Source organism: Ptiloglossa arizonensis, chromosome 9 (assembly GCF_051014685.1).
Source record: "Ptiloglossa arizonensis isolate GNS036 chromosome 9, iyPtiAriz1_principal, whole genome shotgun sequence".
Taxonomy (NCBI): Eukaryota; Metazoa; Arthropoda; class Insecta; order Hymenoptera; family Colletidae; genus Ptiloglossa; species Ptiloglossa arizonensis.
In genome coordinates, this window is record NC_135056.1 from 17,593,844 (window position 1) to 17,615,506 (window position 21,663).

The 21,663-nt window shown below is 45.8% G+C and overlaps 1 protein-coding gene across 14 annotated transcripts in view; it reads right to left on the reverse strand.

Annotated features, from left to right (window-relative positions):
* Window positions 1-21,663, reverse strand: part of Ryr (Ryanodine receptor) — a 38,892-nt gene that overhangs the window by 9,457 nt on the left and 7,772 nt on the right. For 3 of the 14 annotated variants that reach the window (XM_076319782.1, XM_076319780.1, XM_076319788.1), the window contains exons 3-39: window positions 18,550-18,654; window positions 17,941-18,039; window positions 16,966-16,980; window positions 16,371-16,448; window positions 16,206-16,281; window positions 16,015-16,127; window positions 15,637-15,836; window positions 14,653-14,835; window positions 14,384-14,555; window positions 14,153-14,322; window positions 13,870-13,994; window positions 13,408-13,778; window positions 12,577-12,908; window positions 11,407-12,515; window positions 11,123-11,331; window positions 10,238-10,337; window positions 8,758-8,956; window positions 8,287-8,660; window positions 7,969-8,200; window positions 7,530-7,674; window positions 7,124-7,419; window positions 6,353-6,886; window positions 6,000-6,232; window positions 5,812-5,914; window positions 5,583-5,738; window positions 5,285-5,400; window positions 4,666-5,211; window positions 3,767-4,585; window positions 3,531-3,685; window positions 3,274-3,442; window positions 2,613-2,890; window positions 2,273-2,493; window positions 1,941-2,031; window positions 1,508-1,824; window positions 1,129-1,432; window positions 897-1,050; window positions 24-815 (exon numbers count right to left, since the gene is read on the reverse strand). In XM_076319782.1, coding sequence (XP_076175897.1) covers window positions 24-815; window positions 897-1,050; window positions 1,129-1,432; window positions 1,508-1,824; window positions 1,941-2,031; window positions 2,273-2,493; window positions 2,613-2,890; window positions 3,274-3,442; window positions 3,531-3,685; window positions 3,767-4,585; window positions 4,666-5,211; window positions 5,285-5,400; window positions 5,583-5,738; window positions 5,812-5,914; window positions 6,000-6,232; window positions 6,353-6,886; window positions 7,124-7,419; window positions 7,530-7,674; window positions 7,969-8,200; window positions 8,287-8,660; window positions 8,758-8,956; window positions 10,238-10,337; window positions 11,123-11,331; window positions 11,407-12,515; window positions 12,577-12,908; window positions 13,408-13,778; window positions 13,870-13,994; window positions 14,153-14,322; window positions 14,384-14,555; window positions 14,653-14,835; window positions 15,637-15,836; window positions 16,015-16,127; window positions 16,206-16,281; window positions 16,371-16,448; window positions 16,966-16,980; window positions 17,941-18,039; window positions 18,550-18,654 — 9,691 coding nt within the window. Of the gene's footprint in view, window positions 1-23; window positions 816-896; window positions 1,051-1,128; window positions 1,433-1,507; window positions 1,825-1,940; window positions 2,032-2,272; window positions 2,494-2,612; window positions 2,891-2,971; window positions 2,993-3,273; window positions 3,443-3,530; window positions 3,686-3,766; window positions 4,586-4,665; window positions 5,212-5,284; window positions 5,401-5,582; window positions 5,754-5,811; window positions 5,915-5,999; window positions 6,233-6,352; window positions 6,887-7,123; window positions 7,420-7,529; window positions 7,675-7,968; window positions 8,201-8,286; window positions 8,661-8,757; window positions 8,957-10,237; window positions 10,338-10,753; window positions 10,854-11,122; window positions 11,332-11,406; window positions 12,516-12,576; window positions 12,909-13,407; window positions 13,779-13,869; window positions 13,995-14,152; window positions 14,323-14,383; window positions 14,556-14,652; window positions 14,836-15,636; window positions 15,837-16,014; window positions 16,128-16,205; window positions 16,282-16,370; window positions 16,449-16,965; window positions 16,981-17,940; window positions 18,040-18,549; window positions 18,655-21,663 lie in introns of all 14 variants that reach the window. The other 11 variants (XM_076319778.1, XM_076319776.1, XM_076319777.1 and 8 more) reach the window with 8 other exon arrangements.

Here is a 21,663-nt window from a genome sequence, read left to right on the forward strand (position 1 = left end):
AATTCGAAGATCGTTCTACTTACGTAACAGGTCACTGCCGTACTCGCATGCAGCCAAATGATCGAACATGGCCGTGAGTACCGGTAGAATGACGCTGTCGATGTACGACAAGGACGTCGAGGTCTTCAAATGCGTGCCTCTCAGATAGCTGTATTTACCCTCTTGAAGATTCAGAATCGTGTGTCCCAGATCGTCGGCAGTGTTATTAAAGAAGGTCAGCATAGACGTTCGAATGAACTCGGGGCAATTCTTCACCAAGCTCTTCGCGTCTATGCCCTTGACCAATACTTGAAGACAACGAACGGTGATCCTGACGTCCGGGCCAAAGGCAGCGAATCTGGATCTCAACAGACTGGCCAGTTTGCAGAAAAGAGCCGCCACCATTTCCTTCTCCTTCAAGGACGCAGCACCGACGTTGTTGGTCGCTGTGGCTACCGCGATGAAATAATTCCTATGGGTGCTGAAATATTTCTCCATTAACGGCAGGACCACCTTGCTAAAGAACTTGATGTCCTGCGTGGAGGTCTTGAAGCTGTTACGTCGACTGAACGTATCGGAAGGTTTCAACAGCTTCATGTTGATCGTTGCCTTGTCCAAGTAGGCTATCAGTTTCTCCAACAACGAGTAGGCGAATCGTAGCTCCACAGATGCTCCAGCCGTGGCTACCTCTGATTCTCCGCCTCGATTCGGTTTATGTAGCTTGTAACCTTGGTACTGCAAGTACTTGAGGAATTCCTGGGAACGTTCGCGATCCTTCCGTTTCTCTTTGTCGGTGAGTAGGTCGTACGGTACCAACTGAGGATGAATACCACCTCCTGGTAAAGACGATGGAGTGTTTCGATTAAAACCCTAATGTTGACGAACGAAATTCCTGTCTACTTTTCGTTGGTACTCACCGCAAGTGATGAGTTCCTCCTTTTTCTTCTTAGCCCAGATGTCGTGTGCGTTGTCCGCAAGCCGTTCGGCCATGTTCTGCATTTCTCTGCTGAGTGTCAAGTTGGTCATATCGACCGGGTGAGGATTGTAATTGAATGGATTTGCCGAATCACCCTAAAATGTTGTCACAGCGACATAGAATAAACGTTGATCCATCGAGCTACGTATTCTCGAAACGGAGCGTCGACTTACTTGACTTTTTGATGATCTTCTCATAGAACTGCGATTGGTCGAAGGTACGTCCACCTCTGCGTGCTCCACGCTCCATCCTATAGCCAACAAAGCCTTTAAGCTTTCCCTAACTGGCTCTTTGTAACGTTCCCTCTCGTAATCGTTCAGCATGTTGTAGGGCTTCAATCTGGGATGAGTTTTATTCGCGTCCGACCACTGATCACCGTAAGTCCAACCGTTTTCTAACTTCCGACTAGCCCAAGCGTCGTGATAATGCTCCGAGAACTTTTGCACTATTTGATTGAGGTCGTTGTTGAGGACCACGCTGTCGAAGATGGAGAGAAATAAATGTGATTCAAAATTGATTATCGTTTTGCGCGGATTTGGAGGGAAGAATTACCTCGATGTATTGATTGGCTGTGGATTGTAGGGTCCATCCGGTGACTGCGTGGATGCTGATTTGCTCCCATACCACTCGTCGTCGTAGTTCTTGGATAACGAGTAATCGGGCGGCAGAGCGCAACCAATGGCCGTGAGGCAAGGCAAAGCCTTTCCAAACAACTCTGGCTCGTAATCCATCTTGGATAACGAATCGAAGATGTTGCTGAAGAGGACCATGGTCAGACGCTTCTCTTCGTCGCTTGAAGCGCCGTATGCACCTTGACCACCGGTTGATCCGTAGTATTTTGCGCAACGATCGTAATGCAGTGTCAACAACTACAAAGTAAAGTTGAACGCTGGTCATTTGTACGAAATAGAAATTTTCAGTATTCTTTAGACAAGACTTGATCACGATCCATATTTCTCGAACATTATGAAACGATCGAACTCACCCTTAGAGCAACGGTGGTGTACTCCGACAGCTTGGACACGTCTACGGTTAACTTTCGAAGAAGTTTCAACAGCATGCTGGGTTGCATTTGGCTAAAAAGAAGAGAAAATTAGTAGCGAATTGTGACCAGAGTGTATCGATAATAACGAATACTATAAGCGCCGATTGCCCTCATAGCTTATTATCTGTGACGATTGTCGTAGGCAGGGGGTAAGCGGTTTAAAATAATATTGATAGAACTTACGAGACATTTAACTCGTGGACTTCTCTTGTTAAGCAACAAAACGATTCCGTTAATTATTTTAATCATGTTTCAAAGAAGTTTGTGTTTACCTGGTCAGAGCTACTAGGAAGTCCGACACAGCTTCACGTTGACCCTTCGTTAGCATTCTGTTCTTGCTCAGTCGATAGACGGTGTGTAGGGTGGCGTCCAGTAAACTGGCATAATTGTCCGCCTCGTTGTAGAACTTGGAATGCTTGATCAGCAGAGGTAGAATACTGTTCCCGATGTAACGATTCATCGCCAGGGCCATGTCGGACTCGTATCCGTCGTTCTGAAGAGATCACAATTTTGGAACACGGCAATCGTTGGACGTCAGGCCACAGAAACTTTGCTTTCAATGTCTAGTGTGTCTGGTAAATAATAGAACGATGAAAGTTCGTCGTTACTCACTCTGTCGAGCATAGTAGCGGCTCGAAGATCGGGTAAGAATGCTTCCTCGAGTATCTTGAAGAACAATTCTTGCGTTTCGATGCCGTAAACCCGCTCCAGAAATAGGACGACACTTTGCTTGTGTCCTGGTATCAAACCAGATGGCATGTCGCTCTTTGGCTTCTCCTCGCCAGCGGCGGGGTTCAGCAGAGTGAACCTCAACGACAGGACACCCTGTAGATCGTCAAGTGGCACCAACGAACGTAGAATAGCTCTCGCTCGCAGAGACTCGTTCTTCCCTGAAAATTGTCCTCGAATTTAATCCCTTTCGCAAAACACAATCTCAAAGCAAAGAAAAACTTTTATTTCGTATATATTACCGACGGATTCTGTAGAAGCCTCTGTTGCTCGGTAAAAAATAAACACTCTTATTAGATAAATAATTCTTTCCAGTTACGTTTTTCTGTGAAATCATTAAGGATAAACGTGATAAATAAGGGTCACAATTTATAAATGAAAATAACCGCGTCTATGGCTTTCAATGTTTTGAATTTTGATGAAAAAATGAAGCATGTACTACCATTAAGCGATGATACTTACGACCGTGGCGTTGAATGTTTCTATTAAATTTATAGTACTGTGGTTCAGGGGGGAGGATGAAAGTAACTCCAGGTTCACTTACCTTGCTCGATGACAGAGGAGTCTGGAGCACAGCGACCTAATAGATCTACCAGAGTACAATAGAAATTCAAGATCGCGGCACCGGTGTCTATGTAGTCTTCGTCGTCGTCCGATTCTGGAAGAGGATGCTCGAATTGCATCACGCCTGTGCCCTCCGTTTCATCGTGTACCTGTTTCACGAGTCGATCGAACGTTAGTCGAAATTTTAATCTACTTTCTCTCACCCGAGGTGGTTAGCAATTGGACATCGCAACTTACTTTTCGTCGGTCGGCGATGCGTTCGGACATCTTGTTGGCATCTATAATGGCCCTTAATAGACCCTCGCCCTCACCACGGAGCGCTGGTCCCAAACATTCTGGTCTTCTGATCAGCAAACGTATCACCAAGTTTGCGTTCTCCTCGACGCTTTCGCCTGAAATGACAAACGAGTCGTTCAGAATGGAATTTGATCCTATTAGTCGTTGCTCAACATCGATGTAAATTCGAAGCTCACCATTAACCCAAACGCAAAATCTCAAGAAATCCAAATATCGTTCACCCTCCACCGGATCCCATCCCAGATCAGGATAACCTTTCTCCACCAATTCGGAGTTCGATTGTAAACCGCAACGGGACAAGTAAATGGCGATTTTCTCGAGGTAATGTTCTCTGAGGGCCAAGGCCAGCTCTGTGTTCTCCATGAGAGAGGAGTAAGCCACGTCCAGAGGCGTTGATCCTCTCAGAGACGGTCTCGACAACAGAATATTACTGTTCTCTAGCAGGAAGTCAAAGTGATCGAACATCGCCTTTTGATTCTGCCTGGACGTACGACAGAAGTAACAGAGGAATCTGCAACACGCCACCACCATCTCGTGGGAGGTGTCCTTTTCCTTGGAAGCTGGCTCACCCTCTGTAGTCTGGGGCTGAGTTTGAGCGTCCGACTGCGCCTGCGCTCGTCTACCCAACGTGTTCATCATGATCGCCATGACGTTCTCGTGAATCCTCAGTACCCGGATCAGATCAGGATGTTGGAAGAAAGTGTGATTGTTCACCAGCTTCCAGAGACGCTCTCTGACCAGCTCCTCCTCCTCCTGGGACATCTGTACGGGCAGTAACGCGCGAATTTGGCTCAGACCGACCCACATCAAAGCAGCGTCTTCCCTCGTTTTGCTGTTGGTCACGTAAGTCTTCTCCAGGGCTCTGATCAATTCGCCCACTGTGTCGTACTGACGAACCAGCAGACTGAACATCTCGCGTACCAATTTCGGAGTTTCGATTTGGGATTCCTCGGCCCAGCTGACGATCGTCGATATAAGGACTTTGCGGAACACCTCTGCAAGAAAGTATATACAGTGTTTCAACGGTCTTGGAATCGATACAGGACGTCACGGATACATTGCGTCGCGATCTCACCTTCCGGAGTCTTCTTCTCTGGCTCAGGTTCCGGTTTAGGCTCCTCCTCCAACTCTTTCACAGCGTTGATGAAATTGAACAGTCTCTTCATCGCGCCAGGTTTCTGAACCTCTTCCTCCGGTTCGTTGGCGGCATCCGCTGCTTCCTGAAGAGCGTGCAGAGACACGTAGGACATCAGATTGTTGTGGAACTCGTTCATCCTGGTTATCAAATCTTCCCCGCAGGGGATATTGTCCGGATCGTCCGCAAAGTCCATGTTCTTGAAACTCAAGATCGCGTTCATCTGCTCGCGAGGCGGACACCGGAACTCTCTGGTCTTCTTCGCTGCCACCGCCGATGGTAAATCGGACTGCTTGATCTCGATGTAACGACGAAGCTGATCCGATTGCAGATCGCCGACGAAGTCGTGGCTGAAAGCTATGATGGATTCAACGCGATGTCGGAGCTGGATGTCGTTCAGGTGATGAAGAAGGTAGCACATCTGCAGCTTGGCTCCTTCCGCCATTTTCATGTGCATCAATCCCTTCTTGTGCTCGTCTTTTCCCTCTGAAATCGATCGTTAACGTTAGGTCACACTGGACCGTGAACGATCCAAATACACCAGAAGCATTTCCATTACCTTTGTCGAATGTTGGGTCCCAAGTTTCAGGATGAATCATGATGAGAAGCTTCATGATATCTTCGTTCCTAAGCATTCCAACTAGGAGTAGTCTATCTACGAGTTTCAAAAGTGGCCTGTAAAGCAAAATCATTGTATCAGTGAAAAGCGTACAAACGGATCCGGGAGCCTGTAGCAGTAAGCAGCGTAAATTATCCTGAAAGCATCTTCTTCTTGACGCGATATCGGTCGACGGAGACTTTAATCATGCAGACATATAGCCCAGGCGTGTGCGCGCCGCGTTCACAATCGTACATACAGGAAAAGATTCTCATTGCTGCCACCGATCGGATCTCGATTGTGTACTTGATTGACCTCGACGGCCTCGTTTAAAGCCTGCATCACGTAATCTCGTACCACGTCCAGCGGGAAGTACGGACTGTAGAGGCTCCTTATGTTTTCGATCGTTTGGTCGCTGGAAGGAATTTCCCTTGATGTCGACTATTAGTTAGGTGGTTCACATTTAATTTTTGTTTTTATACACTTACCTGATATCCGTCATTTTCATCTGCGGACGAACGGACTCGGTTTCTAGGTACCTGAGGCTGTGCCTCATTTCTTCGTTTTCGTATAACTTGTTCAACTCTTGACCTGCAAACGACCGGTCAAATTAAATACACGTTGCAATCTTGTTGCAAGAGACGTGGTCTCGTACTCGCTACGGTAGAAATCTTACCTAAAGGAATGATATACTCGTTCTTGCACACTTCCATCGTCGTTGCGTGCGATTCGAGATGCAGAGCGATCAGCAAATCGTAGAATCCTTGTCGTAGGGGCCCGGACATGTACTCTGCTCGGATCGCGTACAACAATTGTTTCTGGTCTACGTGTTGGCACAGAGCGTGGGCAGCTCTATAATTGGATTGGTAGCAGAGGGCTGCGTACAGGGTGAGGGTGTGCGCGTGGAAACTGTAGCAAAGGAAACAATCGAACGTCATCGAGTGAACGCGAGCGGATAGTACAGAATTATCGAGCGGAATCGATATCATTGATCGTTGTTCAATGCTTCGACAGTCTCGAACAGTTTACCTCAGCAATTTGTCCATTTCGATGAGTTCCAATATGTCGATGCACCTGTCCTCTTCTGGAATGTGCAGAGCCAGCATCGATATCGCGTCCTCGCACAACATGGACCAACCTCTGATGTCGGACAGCTTCAAAGCGTGCACCTGAAGCGACTGATTGGGCACTCTGGCCCATTGATGAGGTTTCAGACACTGAACCTTCAATCTGGGCGGGAACTGCGGTATGACGTGACGTTCCGAGTTCTGCAGAACAGCCGCGGACAACGGCAACGTCGTGGAGGTCCTCCCGAGTTCGATCTGAAGGATCTCCTTGCTGGTAGCCTCCACGAAGATGGCGGGGAACAGTTTCGTGTCGGGCTCCATCTTGAACTTGTGGCTCGTTTCCTTGCCCTCGCAGGTGAAGGAGACCCAACCGGTCGCCGTGTCCACGAAACATCCGACGAACATCCCTTGAGACGCACCTTTGCCAGAAGCGTCCTGCGTTACTTCGTTGTAGAGCTCGTCCGCTCTCACCATGTAACAGCTCTGTCTGTCGACCCTGTGATCGCAACGAGAAGAAGGATTTATATCCAGGCGATAGTTCCATAAAGTTATCATTACACATAGAAACAATCAGCAGGATAATTCGAGATCTTCGGTTAGATCGAGTATACTCTATCGTAAAAGATTATCGAGTACTCTGTCGGTGTAGATAGATATCGAATCGTCGATTCTCTAGCCTGCTAAGTTGACAATCGGTTGTCCAGAATAACGAAAGTAGACGATTCAAACGTACTGTTCCACAGGACGATCGTAGTCGTCGGTGATGACCACGGATCCTTTCCTCACGCGCGACAGATTGAAGTCTTTCGTGTGAAGATGGTACTGGGAGGTGACCCAACCGACGTAGACGTGAGTCGGGTCCTGTCCAGGGAAGATCCTCACCCCGTAGAAGTACTCGTTCATCAGCTTCAGACACTCCGAGTCGTATATTTCGTTTCCAATCGCCTCGACTCCCGACCCGCTCAGAACCGACATCGCTTTCGGCGCGTTGCGTTCCGGAATTTGAGGTGGAACCACCTTCAAATCCGTCTGGAGAAAGATTCAAGTAATTAGTCTCTGAGCGCTCGAACGGGGACCGATGTTACGAAGCAGGTTGGATCCGGATCGTCGAGATAAATAAATGAAATAAATGTTTTTACATTTGATATGCGAACTTGGGGAGGCCGGCTACTTGCTTTGTTCATCTGCAGTGTCTTGGTGCTCTTGTCGGAGACGTCGGATCGTACCGGTGGTTCGGGCGTTTTCGCTTTCGCATCCGGAGATTTCGCTTTGCGCGAGAAGAACCTGAAAAATTTTACGGGAAAATTAGCCTCCGTGTCTGTCCCGCTCCAATTGGCCAGGGTAAAATCGAAACGGGCGTTGGAAGAAAAATCGAACGAACGAGGCGTCTTTCTCTGAACAATTGTGTGCTATCGAACCACTAACGTCGGGAAATACAAATCGTCTGTAAAGGATTGCTGATTCAACTTACGAGGCATCCTCCGTCTCTTTGCTATGCTCGCTAGGAAGGTTCAAATATCAGAATCAATTCGTCCCAAGATTTCATTGGGACAATTTTAATCGATCTTTCGTACTAACCGGAACGGTGATCGCCCACGTTTCTTCTTGTCGTCTTTCACGTCGCCGTTCATGTCGCCGTATCCGTTTATTTCACCCTCGCTGATGGCGTTCTCCATGTTTCCACCCCGTGAACCGTAGATCGAACCTTTCCTCGGTGGCCTGGATGGTTTGTTTCTTTGGGTGGGAAGAGGCGACTCCTTCATCATGTCTTCCGCTTCTACCGCATCCTCGGAATAGTTTCTTTGTAATCCTAAAATTGCAGAGATTCGATCACTCTCTCTGATCGGTTAATTAAAAGAGCGGAACATTGACTGGTATTAAGAATAACGCATATACCTTTAATGTCACTCATACTGAAACCAGACTTCATGATCTGCTCCATGTGTGCCGAAGGCGCGGCCTGCTGGGCTTGTTCCACCTGCTCGCACAACAGCCTGTTCTGACGCATCTTGATCTCCTGCCATCTGCGTAATTTCTCGCTCTCGGAGACGAACGTGGACTGACAGATAACTGGCAACGACAATCGTAGGAATTCCCAGTTCGCTTTTTCCATAGTCTCGAACGTGTTGTGGGAGATCTTCAGACAAGGCGGTGTATCGGAACCAGCTGGTATTCTGGCAACGTCTATCCTCGTGTCGGCCATGTCGTCGGTGTTTTCGAAGATCGGTTGATCTTTCGTGAACCAGTATGTCACCGGACGATTCATGTTTCTGAAAGATCGAGGACGAACGTACGATGGATAAGTTTTTTTTTGAAAATACGAGCGAGACGTTGACGAATAGCACGCGGTGTAATAATATCGCTTACACGCAGAACGGCTCGTATCCTTCTTGCAAACCACACGTGGTGAAGAACTTGAGCGTGTTCACGTCCTGTCCAAAAGTTAATTTCGCCTTTTGGCCAACCCCCAGCGTGAAAGCCGGGACAAAGCAATCGCCTTGAACATCGGCGAAAGACGTTTCTCCGCCCAACGCGTCCATCAATAATTCTCCGTTCAGAGAGAAGCCTGGATAACATTACACTATACTGACGCAATTGACGATCGAATATCGAAGCGTATAAGAAAGTTACCATTAGCAAGAGAATATTCTAATTAACGTAGGTAAATTCAATACTGTGGAAAGAACTAATTTATTTTCTAGAGATGGCACTCAATGGTACTCAAGCATTATATATATATATATATATATATATATATGTCCGATTAATTAGTAATTTGTATCGAGCAACGATCGTTAAAACATAAATATAATACATCTACGCAAAAAACTATGCAAAGCGGGTGCAGAAATTAATCAAGTAGAATACGTTCTCGCATGCGGACGATAGTGGAATGAAATAATATAAAAAAAAATATATATATATAAAGGATGGTTCTGTTAGCAGGGTACGTAAGAAGAGAAAAAAAATTAATAATAAAATTCGTAGGAGAAGATACAACGAAGAAGTAGAAGGATGATTAATGGTTGGTTTTGGCGTGGGAATATTTTTGAACGTTTTGTTACGTTAAATCCGTCCCCAGATATTATTCACCGTTGTTGCCTCTTTTTTTTTCATTATTATTACTTTAATATCGTTCTAGAGCAAGCAAGCGTAAATGAGCGCGTGAAAATTTAATAGTAATTCGGGGTCACCCTTTGCTAGTACGTAGTTAGTATGTATGATTTGTATGAATTACGAAAGCGCTGTTGTCGGCTGACTATACAACACTGACAATGAGTAGAATACTGGATACCAAAAAAAGACAAGAGCTAATGTGACGCTAAGACGAACTGGTATGATTTTATTAACAATGAGAACACCAGCTGTAACAGGTTGATTGTGCGATGAGACGTCAACGAAAGCGCTGCTGCGATGACGTGAATGGATGAAATAATAAAATCGATAACAATGAGTAATTGTTTTGCGAAAGCGATTCTCAGAATGTATTTTTCCTTTCCTTATGGTTTTGCTGCTAAGTTTGGGCGATCAAGCGAGCAACACTCGTGTCGACTGTACAAAACACGATGAACTGATCAAATAATATCGAAAGAAAATTCATTTTTTGTTTTTGTTTTTTTTTCTTTTATCGGTAACAACCGTAGGAGATTTTGTCAAAAGGAAACAATTACTTTCGAGCGTCTAATCGTGTGTCGATCATGGATTCGTCCGATTTCCGTTCTTTTTTAATCGTAAATTGTGGCATGTTTAGAAAGTCTGTATCCAGTAGTCTATCTCTTGACTCAAATTATACGTGTATGTAGCTTGAAATGGCAGCTGAAGCGTTCGCTTAAAGATTCCGTCTTACTAATCGTTCGGTCAATTAGATCCAGGAATACCCCGACAACGTCTCCAACCTGCCATTGTTTGCCAAATGTTTCGGCTGTGCCCGAGTATACTTTTTCCTCCTTTAAAATAAAATTTCACCAATTCAACACTTCTCCATTTGCGACGCAACGTGAACCGTGGACGTTACTTAACGATAAAGCTACTCTCCATTCAACGTTGGTATCGTGTGTGTGCGCGCAATGTAATCGAGAATTCGAACGAAATGAGGAGAAGACATACACACTTAATCGGTACACTGTACAAGTAGCTTTGAGAAACGAATCACTGCAGATCCCGTCGACGTCGATTGAAATCAAGCCACACGTTTCGAATGAAAGTTCCATCGATTTCATTCACATCGGGGACAAGGATGCAGAAAAAAACAACCAAGTCAACATGAAAGAAACATATAGAGACAAAGACAATAGTAGTAGACGTGAAAACTCAAAAAATAGTGGACCTTCTAGATCGGCTATTGAAAAAATTGGACTCTTACTGATCGTTCTGTCCGCGACGTCAATGAAACATCCAACTATGTCGCCCACTTGATATTTGTGGCCAAACGACTCGTGGCTACCAGCGTGTACTTTAGTCACCTGATGTTCACGGATAGGTATCAATTATTCATGACCTTTCTCACGCAACCGTCGTTAACGACGCGCGACAATTAACTTACTGACAACATTATCTTACCGTGAACGCTGTTGATCGCAAAATTGCATTCGATTAAAAATTCTAACCGTCGTGAAAAGTTAACATTTTCGAACTCTAAATTCTTTTACCGCGAATTGTTAAACATACGTACGCATAAACGTACGTTATTTTGATCAAGGTACGAAAAAAAAACACGATACGGAGGACTTACGTTGTAACCGTCGAAAGCCCATGTATTCTCGTCGCTTCCCAGCATGCTTCCAGGCATGCAATCGGCTTTTGCCCAACCAACTCGCATTGGACCCGCGGTCAATACCTCGAACTCGAAGTACCATTTTCCGCTGCTTACGGCGTAGTGTTTCTCGACTCGATAAGTCCTGAAGGACGATTGTCGTAATCTGCTCGCCTCCAACAGTAACGCTGTAAAAATATAATCGAATCTCTTCTCGCGTTTCTGCTTTTACAAAAGTAAAAAAAATCCTCTCGAAAAAATACCTTCGTGCTGCTCTCCGGTAGGTGGTTCCAACATGTACCCGTATACCAACAGTGTCCTGACAGTTTCGCTGGCGGTGTCGCGATTAGCTTTCTTGATCGCCTCGTCGACTTTGGGATACGGTACCAAGTGGGGACTCCTTCTCATCTCCGAATCTTCATTGAGACCGTAGGTCCAGCCCTGACTGATCCTCTCTTTCGCCCACAAATTGTGAGTGTTCTCCGCGAGCTGATCCACCAATTCCTCCATCTTCGGTGTGAGCGTGATAGCCGTGAGATCCAGAGGAGCCGGTTTGTATCCGCTGCTCTGCATGAAGGGCTCGTTTGGAAGCCTCAACGTCTTTATCCTGGACGGTGGTTTGTCCATGGTGATGTAGTAACCCAAAGCCAAGATGGTCTTCAACGTCTGCACAGCCAGCTGGGTGTCGTAACGTTTCTCTGCAGCTGGTAACCTCTCGAACTGCACTATGCAAGGATGAATCTTCCTCAAGTCGTCCCTGTGCTCCCCGTAGATCCATCCAGCCTCGATCTTGTTCATGGCCCACATCTCGTGGATGTTCTCCGCCAGCTTGTCCCTAATTTGCTCGACGTAGGATGGCAGATTGATCATGGATGTGTCGACAGGAGCGGGAACGAAGGCAGTGTCGTCTTCGACCAGCCACGGGCCGGCCAATACGACCTTGTTCATGTTACCGAAGTAGAAGCAAGGGTCTAGCGATAGAATTTGTTGAGGCAGGAGACTCTCCACCAGGGGTGAGAATTCATCGGGTGGTTGGAACTTGAGTCGACCGTGATCACCGCCCAGAAGGAATCTGCAGGACAGTTTCGAGGAACAGCTGATCGCGGGGAAGAACATGCCGTCCAGGTTGAAATTCCTGAAGGAACCCAAAATAGGTGCTCCGTTGAAGGTGAACGTGATCACGGGTACGGTCAGATCCAAAGCACAACCGATCACGTCGCTTTTCCTGATGTAAGGCTCGGTGGCGTTGATGACGACCTGGATCTTCCTGCCACCGGTCCATAGATGAGCACCGTCGAACCCGAAAGAGTAGAGGTCGTCGCCAACACCGTTTCCACCCCACTTTTCACCGCCTCCAGGATACGGCATGTAGCTAATCGAGGAGATAGGAGATTACGAACATCGAATAAGACTCTAAGGAGAGATCAACTTACCCTGCTGTATTCGCCCAGCCGATTCTCAAGTGAGGCATCATGTGAGTCGTCTGCTCGATGTGATCCACGGTGACTTCGAAGTACCACTTCTGATAAAGCGCCGAACCTTCGACTCTGCCTACGAATATGTTGGGCCTGACGCTGGCCACATGGTCGACCAGTTGCGTCTGGAGTAGAAGATTCTTCCCAGGTAGCAGGAAGTCGCATATGTTGTTCTGCGACGAGCGAACCGCCACCCCGTTACCCACGCAAAGCGAGCAAAGAACGTCCAACACTTTGGGATCCCTTCCGTGTTTTTCGAGTAGCGAGATGATCACTTTGATGTGCTCGTCCTGCGAGGAGAAAAATCCTTTATACAGTAGAACGTCGATTATCCAAATTCGGTTGTCCAACGTGGAACGAGTCATCGTTGCAATCGAGGATGCGTGCATTTGAGATTTAGAAATTATAGTACCGACGATACTCGGGAATGGTTAGACACAGACAGTGATCCAGGATGTAAAATTATGAGCGACGATGGTAATATTTGATCCGTTCTTAATAAAAATGATGACACGGATGAAGACACTATGGGACGTACTAGCTCAGGTACTGTACCAACGTATGCATTGGATGTTACATTACAACGAACGGAAACGACAAAAATAAGTACTCTACGGATGTTTATTCTAAAAATGATTTCTTAATAATACATTTCTCTCTTGTGCGACAAACAACCGTACTTCAAAATTGTTTTATTCTTGACGGATTTCTCTTTGATAATCAACGTTCTACTATATTCAGAGGATCGCTTTTGAAGAACGGGACAACTCGGATTATTCTCGTGCTTACCCTCATCATGTTCAAAGCTTCGGGCGAGTCGATGAGGACACAATGAAGCACGTCCAACATTCCGGTACCCTCGCTGGAAGCTTGCGAGCCCAGTCGGCTGAACAGCCAGTTTAGACGATTACTGTTGGCGAACTGCGCGCAATTCGTGTGATTCCCTTTGATGATAGCCGCCAGTAACTGATACAAGTATCCGGATATTTGGTCCCAGGCCTGGCCACTCTCGTCGCCCGATAACGCCACGAGGAAACCCTGTGACGTGATCACGTTGATCTTGTCGATCGCCTCCAGAATCAGATTCAGTATACCCTCTTCTTGGAACAGATCCTGACGGTTTCTCAGCGCACGGAACCTGTTTTGTTTCTCCTCGTGTTCTGCAAAAATTTAGGCATTTCATCGCTCACGATCCAGGCCGAGATCGAGACCTCGGAGAAAGGTGTGACGGGATCGGAACGTTTTCCTTACCCATGTCGTCCTCGGGTTGAGCAAAATAATTAATCAAGTCTTCCAGACACATCACCATTTCGTTCAGATTGACATTTTGGAAGAACATAGACGCTCTTCTATCTACTTGCAGCGTCTCTAGGCCTCTAAAACATATTCGGTCCTTTTAGCGATCTGCTTGTCCATTGTTAATTTATCATTCGGTTTTGTAACGGCTCTGTACGGTTCCATCCAAGCCTCTACCATTTTGAATTTCATATTTTAATGCGAACGAATCCAGTACGACTGATCGATAAACACTTACGTAATGAACTGGGTGAACAAGCTGCTGCATTTCCTGATCACGCGGGCCGTACGGGACTCCTCTTCCTGCGACCTGGAGAAGTCTAGACCGTCGTCCATCTTCCCCTCTTCGTGAAGGACTGCTTGTTTCTCCTCCACTTTACCCACACCCTTTTTCTTCGTCTCGTACGACTGCATTGCCGTCGAAGACAATATTAAACCTTCTCGCAATGGAAAGACACCTGATACTTACCTTGTACGAGACCCAGAGACACGTGGTGGCGTGTTGCATGATGACGGTCGAGTCACCGTACTTGATGATCGGCATACCGATCACCTCGAGATCCTTGTCCTCGAGAATGATCTTCTGGTCGTCTTTCTCCTGACGCAGCCAAAACGTCGACGTCTCGATCGTCGCCTCGTTCCTTCGAACCGAAAAACGATATTCGTTCGCGACAAGCCACGCCATTAGCACGACATTCGCCGTGAACCTTGAACTTTTAACTAAAAATAAGTATTCACCTATCGACCAGGTATAGTTCGTTGTTTTCCTTCACGCCGAGATAACGCCCGGTGGTCAGGTGCCTGATTCTCATCGGGTGCAGCCAATTGATGAACCCACCCGCCCATTTCGTTCTCGCCAATTCTAGCCGCCACAAAGATCGCGCTTGGCTCATTACGCTGCCACCTTCGTAGATCACTATACTGTAAACAATGTAAATTAAGCATCGGAAGCCTTACGAGATTCGAACCGTTCTAATCGGGTTACGGGTAAAAACGGCTATCTCGAACGGTAACGAGAACAACGATAGCCGTGAAAATTTTCTGAAATTTTCCACAAAGGAAAGACGTTCGGAGAAGGTCTTTGATCCTCGGTAATTAAGCGGAAAGAAAACTTCTTACGGTACGGGGTGGGATATTGACAATCTCGACGAATGACTGACGAATAGTTGCGAGGACTTTTTGAAATTTTACAAAGACGAGGTACAGGTTCACCGAAGTTCTTTGATCTTCGATAATTAAAGGGGTAAGATGGCATTCCGTGTTATCGAAATAACAATCTCGGCGGACGGTGGAAATACCGACGACAACTGTCGGAAGTTTTTGAAATTGTGCAACGAAGGGGATCAAGTTTCGAGAAGTTCTTCGATTCTCGGTAATTAAATGGTAAGGAGGTGTTCCGTGGTACGAAGAGGGATATCGAAATAATCTCTACGGAGCGATGAAAACGATAGCCGTGAGAATTTCTTGAAAATTTTATACCGAGGGACTCGAGGTTCAACGAAGTTCTCCGATCCTCGGTAATTAAATAGCAAGGAGGTGTTCCACGATAAGAAGATGGATGTCGAAATAATCTCTACGGTTAACGAAAACGACAACCGTGAAAATTTCCCGAAAATTTCACACCGAGGAGCTCGAGGTTCGGCAAAGTTCTTCGATCGTCGGTGAATAAATGGAAGTGGGCATTTTTCGGTTAAGGGGATCGAAACGATGGTGAAAATTTACTTTTGAGCAGCCGCTGTGCTCCACGATGACGGTATAGTGAGGCACTCGTCGCCACCGTGGAAGAATCGCAGGACATCACCACCGAACACATAACCGACGTACTTCATTCGACTGATTCCAGTACCGTATGGCTGCACCGACCAATGGGTCACGTGGAACGAGGCGTTCACGACCGACAGATCGTTCTCTTTCGTGGTGTGCTGAAAGAAACCAGGTACGTTGATCGATAGCACGAAATGTCTGGCACGACAGAAACTTTGATGGATCATTAGAGAAGTGGTTGCGTGCGGGCAGCCAGCCAATGAAACACATCGATTCTTTCGTTATCGTCGATGAATTTCAAACACGCGTAACGCAGTGTTTTAAATAATCGTTTACCAAATATCTTTCGGTGGCCACGGACACCAGAATGAGATCATCACCGACTCGGACCTTCTCACCCTCGGACCTCTGTTTCGACGCCGGATGCACCGTCCACCAACAGGCCTCCCCTAAACGAGCGACATCGTGGTTGAATTTACAGGCGTTAACCAATGTGAATTCTAAGCGGTAATATTTCTTTAGCCAACCTTGAGAATGTTGTTGCAGACCGACGTCGAAAGCCAACTTGTCGTTGGACGAACTGGTCGATAGACAAGCCAAATACTGTAACGAGAGCACAGTGTTATTCAATCCTGTAACAAAAGTTGTTAAATATCGCCAACGTGAAAGTCGCCGGTTGAACAAATATTTACCATATCGCTGTTCTGATGCCTCAACAAAATAGCATTACCGTACAATAACGTTCTGTGCCCGGATCCAGTGCCTTTCCCCTAGAAATACAAGCACTGATTGTAAATATCGTTACGCGGCCGTCGGGTTCACCTGAGATGTTCATAGATCGAAAATCGATTAAAGAAAAAAGAGAAAAAAAAAAAAATAAATAAAAGTAAATAAGCGTACTGATAAGAGGAGGCCATAAGTAACGATCGCTAACGAACAAGCTGAAGTAAGAAATGTCGAGCGTGTTACATTGTTAAACGAATGAAACGTAAAAGTATACGCAGAATGCATGTAACAGTATCATACAATGTGTCAGCGTCAACATAAAAAGCACAAGAAACACAATCGAACTGAAAAGTAACGAACGTTCAAAAAATAAAGAAACAACAAAGAGAGAAAGACAGAAAGAGAGAGAGAGAGAGAGAGAGAGAGAGAGAGAGAGAGAGAGAAAAGATAGAGATAGAGAGAGATAGAGTGAGGAAATAAATACAGAGAACGCAAGCGAATGATGTTACCTAAGCACGAACATAAACGGTGTCCTGAAGTGATAACGGAAGGTATACTTACTAAACTTTCTTGCTGCTGCAAAGAGAAACATAAGAGTTGTAAATCTCGTTCTTTGCCGATTGTGAGAGTAGAGAATGGTGGAGAATGGTAAAACACGCCTACGATGTCGTTCGATAGGTAAAGAATCGCTTTGCGGATGATTCTCGTATTGCGAGTTGCGTACACGCTTCGATGAGCGCAACGAAAAAAAAAAGAGAAATAAAAAAGTTGGACAACAATGTGGGGGACAAAGACAATGCGAATAATGAAAGACAAATTCGTGATTGTTACACGGCTACATGGACGCATGCCACAATTATTGGACAGAGGGTGCGTGCGGATGCATTCAGAAAATCGTTTTAACACCGTTTCTCTTTTTTTTTTTTTTTCAAAAAAGAAAAAAAGGAAAAATCCGGTGCGAGCCGTTTTGCCAGGGAAAAAATATACTGGACAAAGATCGGACATACCGCGACAGTGTCTACTTTCTAAGTGCATCGTTCAAGTTTAGTGGAATACATTTTTACAAAAAAAAAAAAATGAGGACAGCGGTTTTGTTGATTAAACTCTCCTGCGTTCGACGTGCGATCGAACAAGACTTTATGGCCCACTCCTATGCAGGTGATCTACGTACAGTGGCTTTCTCTGATTCTTTTCTTTTCTTTCTTTTTTTCTTTTTTTATTTCTTTTTTTTTTCTGTTTAGCATCAAACGCGTGATGCAGAGGAGAGTCCTGTTCGTCGCGCGGTTAGAAAAGTTCGCGCTTAAAAATCCTGTAAAACCGTGTTTCTTTTTGTCTCTTGTCGTCGTTAGCTAACAAGAGAGAAAAATTGCAGTAAAAATATTAGCACGAACGTCTGCACAGGAAAAACAACGCTGAAATTCACTGGAATTTGCGAACAAGAGAGTCCGCGAATCGTTTCAAAGAATCTCGTTGATTAAGTTGGCGATGTATGAGAATCTTCGTAGGGTGTAGGGCGATAAAGAAGTGGTACGTTACCGTCTCGGAACCGGCAGCGGTAACCAATTCCTGCAGCGCTCTCACCGAGAGAGCTTGTTCTATTACGAATACGCATTGCGACAGGTCCGGAGGTATGTTCTAAAACCATAAAACAAAGGACCGGTGTTAAGCCACGCGATTCGCGTAATCGACGAACGAATTCCCACCGATCGTACGACTCAAAATGGTTTCAAAGTTCACAATTCAATGTTAAATATTCCTTAATTATCTCGTTTCCCTTATCCAACGCGGTGCTACCTACGAGTAGACTTTACACAAAAGTTTTTTCTAAACGATACTCCGTATTTTTTAAAATTCATCTTAGAGTCGATACTCCTTTGTATCTTCGAACTTGGAATTTTAACTATTAATATCCGTAACGCGATTTCCTGTATGAAATGAAATAGCAGATTTAATTTACGAACGAATGTAAAGTTAACACGATAATAAAATTATTATTTTTAAAGAGTGTCGATCGAACACGGTTTACGAGGATTTGTCGGATTTTGATCAGCCGTGTCGGACACTTTAAAACCTTCTTGTTGTTGTCTCACGTCTGTGATTAATCCGTCAATCGACGCCTCGATGGTCACAATCGATAGGGATTACCTTGTCGGCGATGTTCTCGAGGAAACAGTGTCTGTTACCGAAACCCTCGGCAGCGAGACAAACCCTTTCGCCCGTTGCGGTGCAAGACAGACACACCATGTCCTCCTGAAAAATTCAATTTCGGAATTCAGTTTCGTTCCCTTCTTTCCGTCCCTGTAACATCGTTCCGCGCCACCGTTGATTCGATTTCGCTGTTTCTCGGCAAACACTGATCAGTCTTCGAAATTGCATCGGAGCGAAATTTCCGATGAACAGCGGAGGAGGTTGTAACTCGTTTAAAAAATATATTTCGTTAAACTCCAACTACTACTACTACTACTACGGAGAGATTTCTAGCAACCAATTTCGTTTAAAGTAAACTCGCCGCTGTGCATTTAAAGGGCAAATTTCAGAATTTCTCGTCGATCGGGATTAAGAATTATAATCGAAAATTTGATTCGGGGTAGACGTTGCAACTCGTTTAAGAAATATAATTCGTTCAACGAAGGAGGGGTGGCGTCTCTGGCGGCGGTGACGCATCCTGTGGAGAGCAATTACGCATTCGTACGCGATACGTTCGAAGCGCGAGTTTCGCGATCAAGAATTACAGTCGAGATATTCGATTCATTGATGCGTTGGAAACACGGGGAGCACAACGACGACCTTTGCGAAACGTCGAAATATGATGTGAGCCAAACGGCAGATGTTACGCACGGTGCCAAAACCAATTTGGACCCGGTCAGGAATGCGCGAACGGGTTTACACAAGCATACTGGGAAACGCTTCGCGAGATTTTCGACGACGGATCGTCGACGAGACTGTTTTCGCCGCTCAGACGATCGCAACGTGTTACTTAAGAGGCTGCAATGCCACTCTTCGGCATAAACGGTGGCTATGAGTCAGATCGTGCTCTAACGAGCCATCGCGAGATTTGGCGTTAAAATAACACGAGAATTCTTCCGTTTAAAATATCGATGAATTACGTTCTTAAAAATTCCGCTCCAAATAAACACCTACCACTCCGCGCGATGTACGCCCGAATGGCCGTTAAAACGAAAAGGGAACACTTCCGTTTAAAATATTTGATGCATTGGGTTCTTGGAAAATTCAAGATCAAATAAACAGGCAAAGTACTTCAAAGCGCTGTAAAGTAAAGGGAGGACTTATTTAAAATATAGATGCATCTTCTTAAAAAATTCCGGTTTAAATAAATACCTACTAACCTGTAGAATATTATAATATCGCGAGGTACGCGCGAGCGGTGTTAAAATGAAACGAGAACCCTTATATTTGAAATACAGATACGTTATCTCCTGACAAATTTCGGATCTTGGATAAATCAATCTACCGCTCCGCGTAGTATTATGGTATCGCGAAGTTTATACACCCGAGTGCTGTTGAAATAAAATAAGAACCTTTCTATTCGAAGGAAAGATGCATTACCTCTTGACAAATTTCGAGCTCGAATAAATAACCACCACCTTGCACAATATTATAATATCGCGAAACGCGTCTCGGTCTTGTCGCGTTGAAACACTCCTCTGTTTAAAATAAAGACGCGTTACCGTATGACGAATTTCGGGGTCGGTTAAATCGTACCTACCGTACAATATTATAATACCGGGTAATACGTTCAACGTGCTCCAGAGAAACGGACACGCGTCCTTTGGTTTCAAGTAGGTGTACTTGTAAACCGTTTCCCGTGTTTCCGTAGTGTCGCGGGAGCACATAGATACGTCCGTGTTCACGTGTATCTACGAGGGGACGTACCTCAGGGTAACGTAAATTTTGCGTGGCCCGAGGGACGGGTAGGACGACTTGAAAAATTGATCCGGTTGGTGCATATTGCGTAAAAAGAGGACTCGTAATTATTTTACAACGACGGTTCGTCCCTACTTTATTTTTATCACGAGTTGCGGTAGCAGCAGCAGCTTTCGGTGACATTCTGCATTCCCATCGTTCCACGATGGTATCGGGGTGATCGAAGGAAACTGCTGCACGTGGAGTCGTCACGGGGCCGCAAGGTGGTCGAGTGTTATTTTTCTTTTTTTTTTTTTTGTCAATCGACGATTATTTGCATCGTCGACGGATTTAGAATTTCGATCGCGTCGCGAACGATACGAATTCCCTCCGCGTGCGTTCGAAATTAACGCATCGCTTCGTACGAACGGTGTCGATCGACGAGGGTGTACGGTACGCGCGATAACGCGATTACCAGCTCGCGAAATGTAATCGCGATAGTCGTTGAACGGCGTAAACGCGCAACAAGGTTACCTCTGTCGACGAGCCGAACGATCGTGTCGTGGATATCGTTTCTGAAATTCCGTGTCGTTTCTCAATTTACAATTCGCACCGTCGCGAAACGTTGCTTCGGTTCCGTCCCTCACCCTCGACGAGAGGGTACTGTTTTGCATACTTTCACGCGGACGAAACCGACACGCGCGTGTCCGTTCCCGAGCACGCTGGAAATAACGAGCGCCGCGCGGCGAACTCGCATAAATGAATGCCCGTTAGAGGACGAATTAACATAAACCGCGTTACCGGGTCGTAGCTACGAAAGTGGCACGAGACTCATCCGTACATCGGTTATGATCCTCGACCATCCCCGAACACGTCGAGAGTTTCCCGGATATTCGCTCGAGCGGAACGTTAATGACTTTTCTTCGACTCCGAATCTTTCCCTCCCGATGTTTAACGAAGCGTCGATCAATTTCCGCTCGAACGGAACGACCGTCGAATCACCGGGTCCGTCGCGATCGATCGTCGCGCGAATTTCAGCGACCCTCCGATTCGGGAATTCTTGCATACGATACGCAACTATCCGAACAAGGCTACGAACGTGCATTTAACGAACCAAACAAACCGATTATTTCCGCCGTCCGCGGAATCAAGCGCGATCGAAGCTGCAACGTGTTGCGGTATAGGTCAAGGGTACATCTATATTTTCTTCGCCGGATAATCCGGTGCAATTTTGTCCCAGCGGTAATGTCGACGTAAATCATCTCGACTTCTGGGTCCGTGACGGGAAATTAAGCTTCTCGTGGCCCCGAGAAACGTTTATTAAAAACGAACGAACGAACGCACGTAGACCGAGAGGGCAGATTCGAGGAAACGAGGAGAAAATTCTTCCCTCGT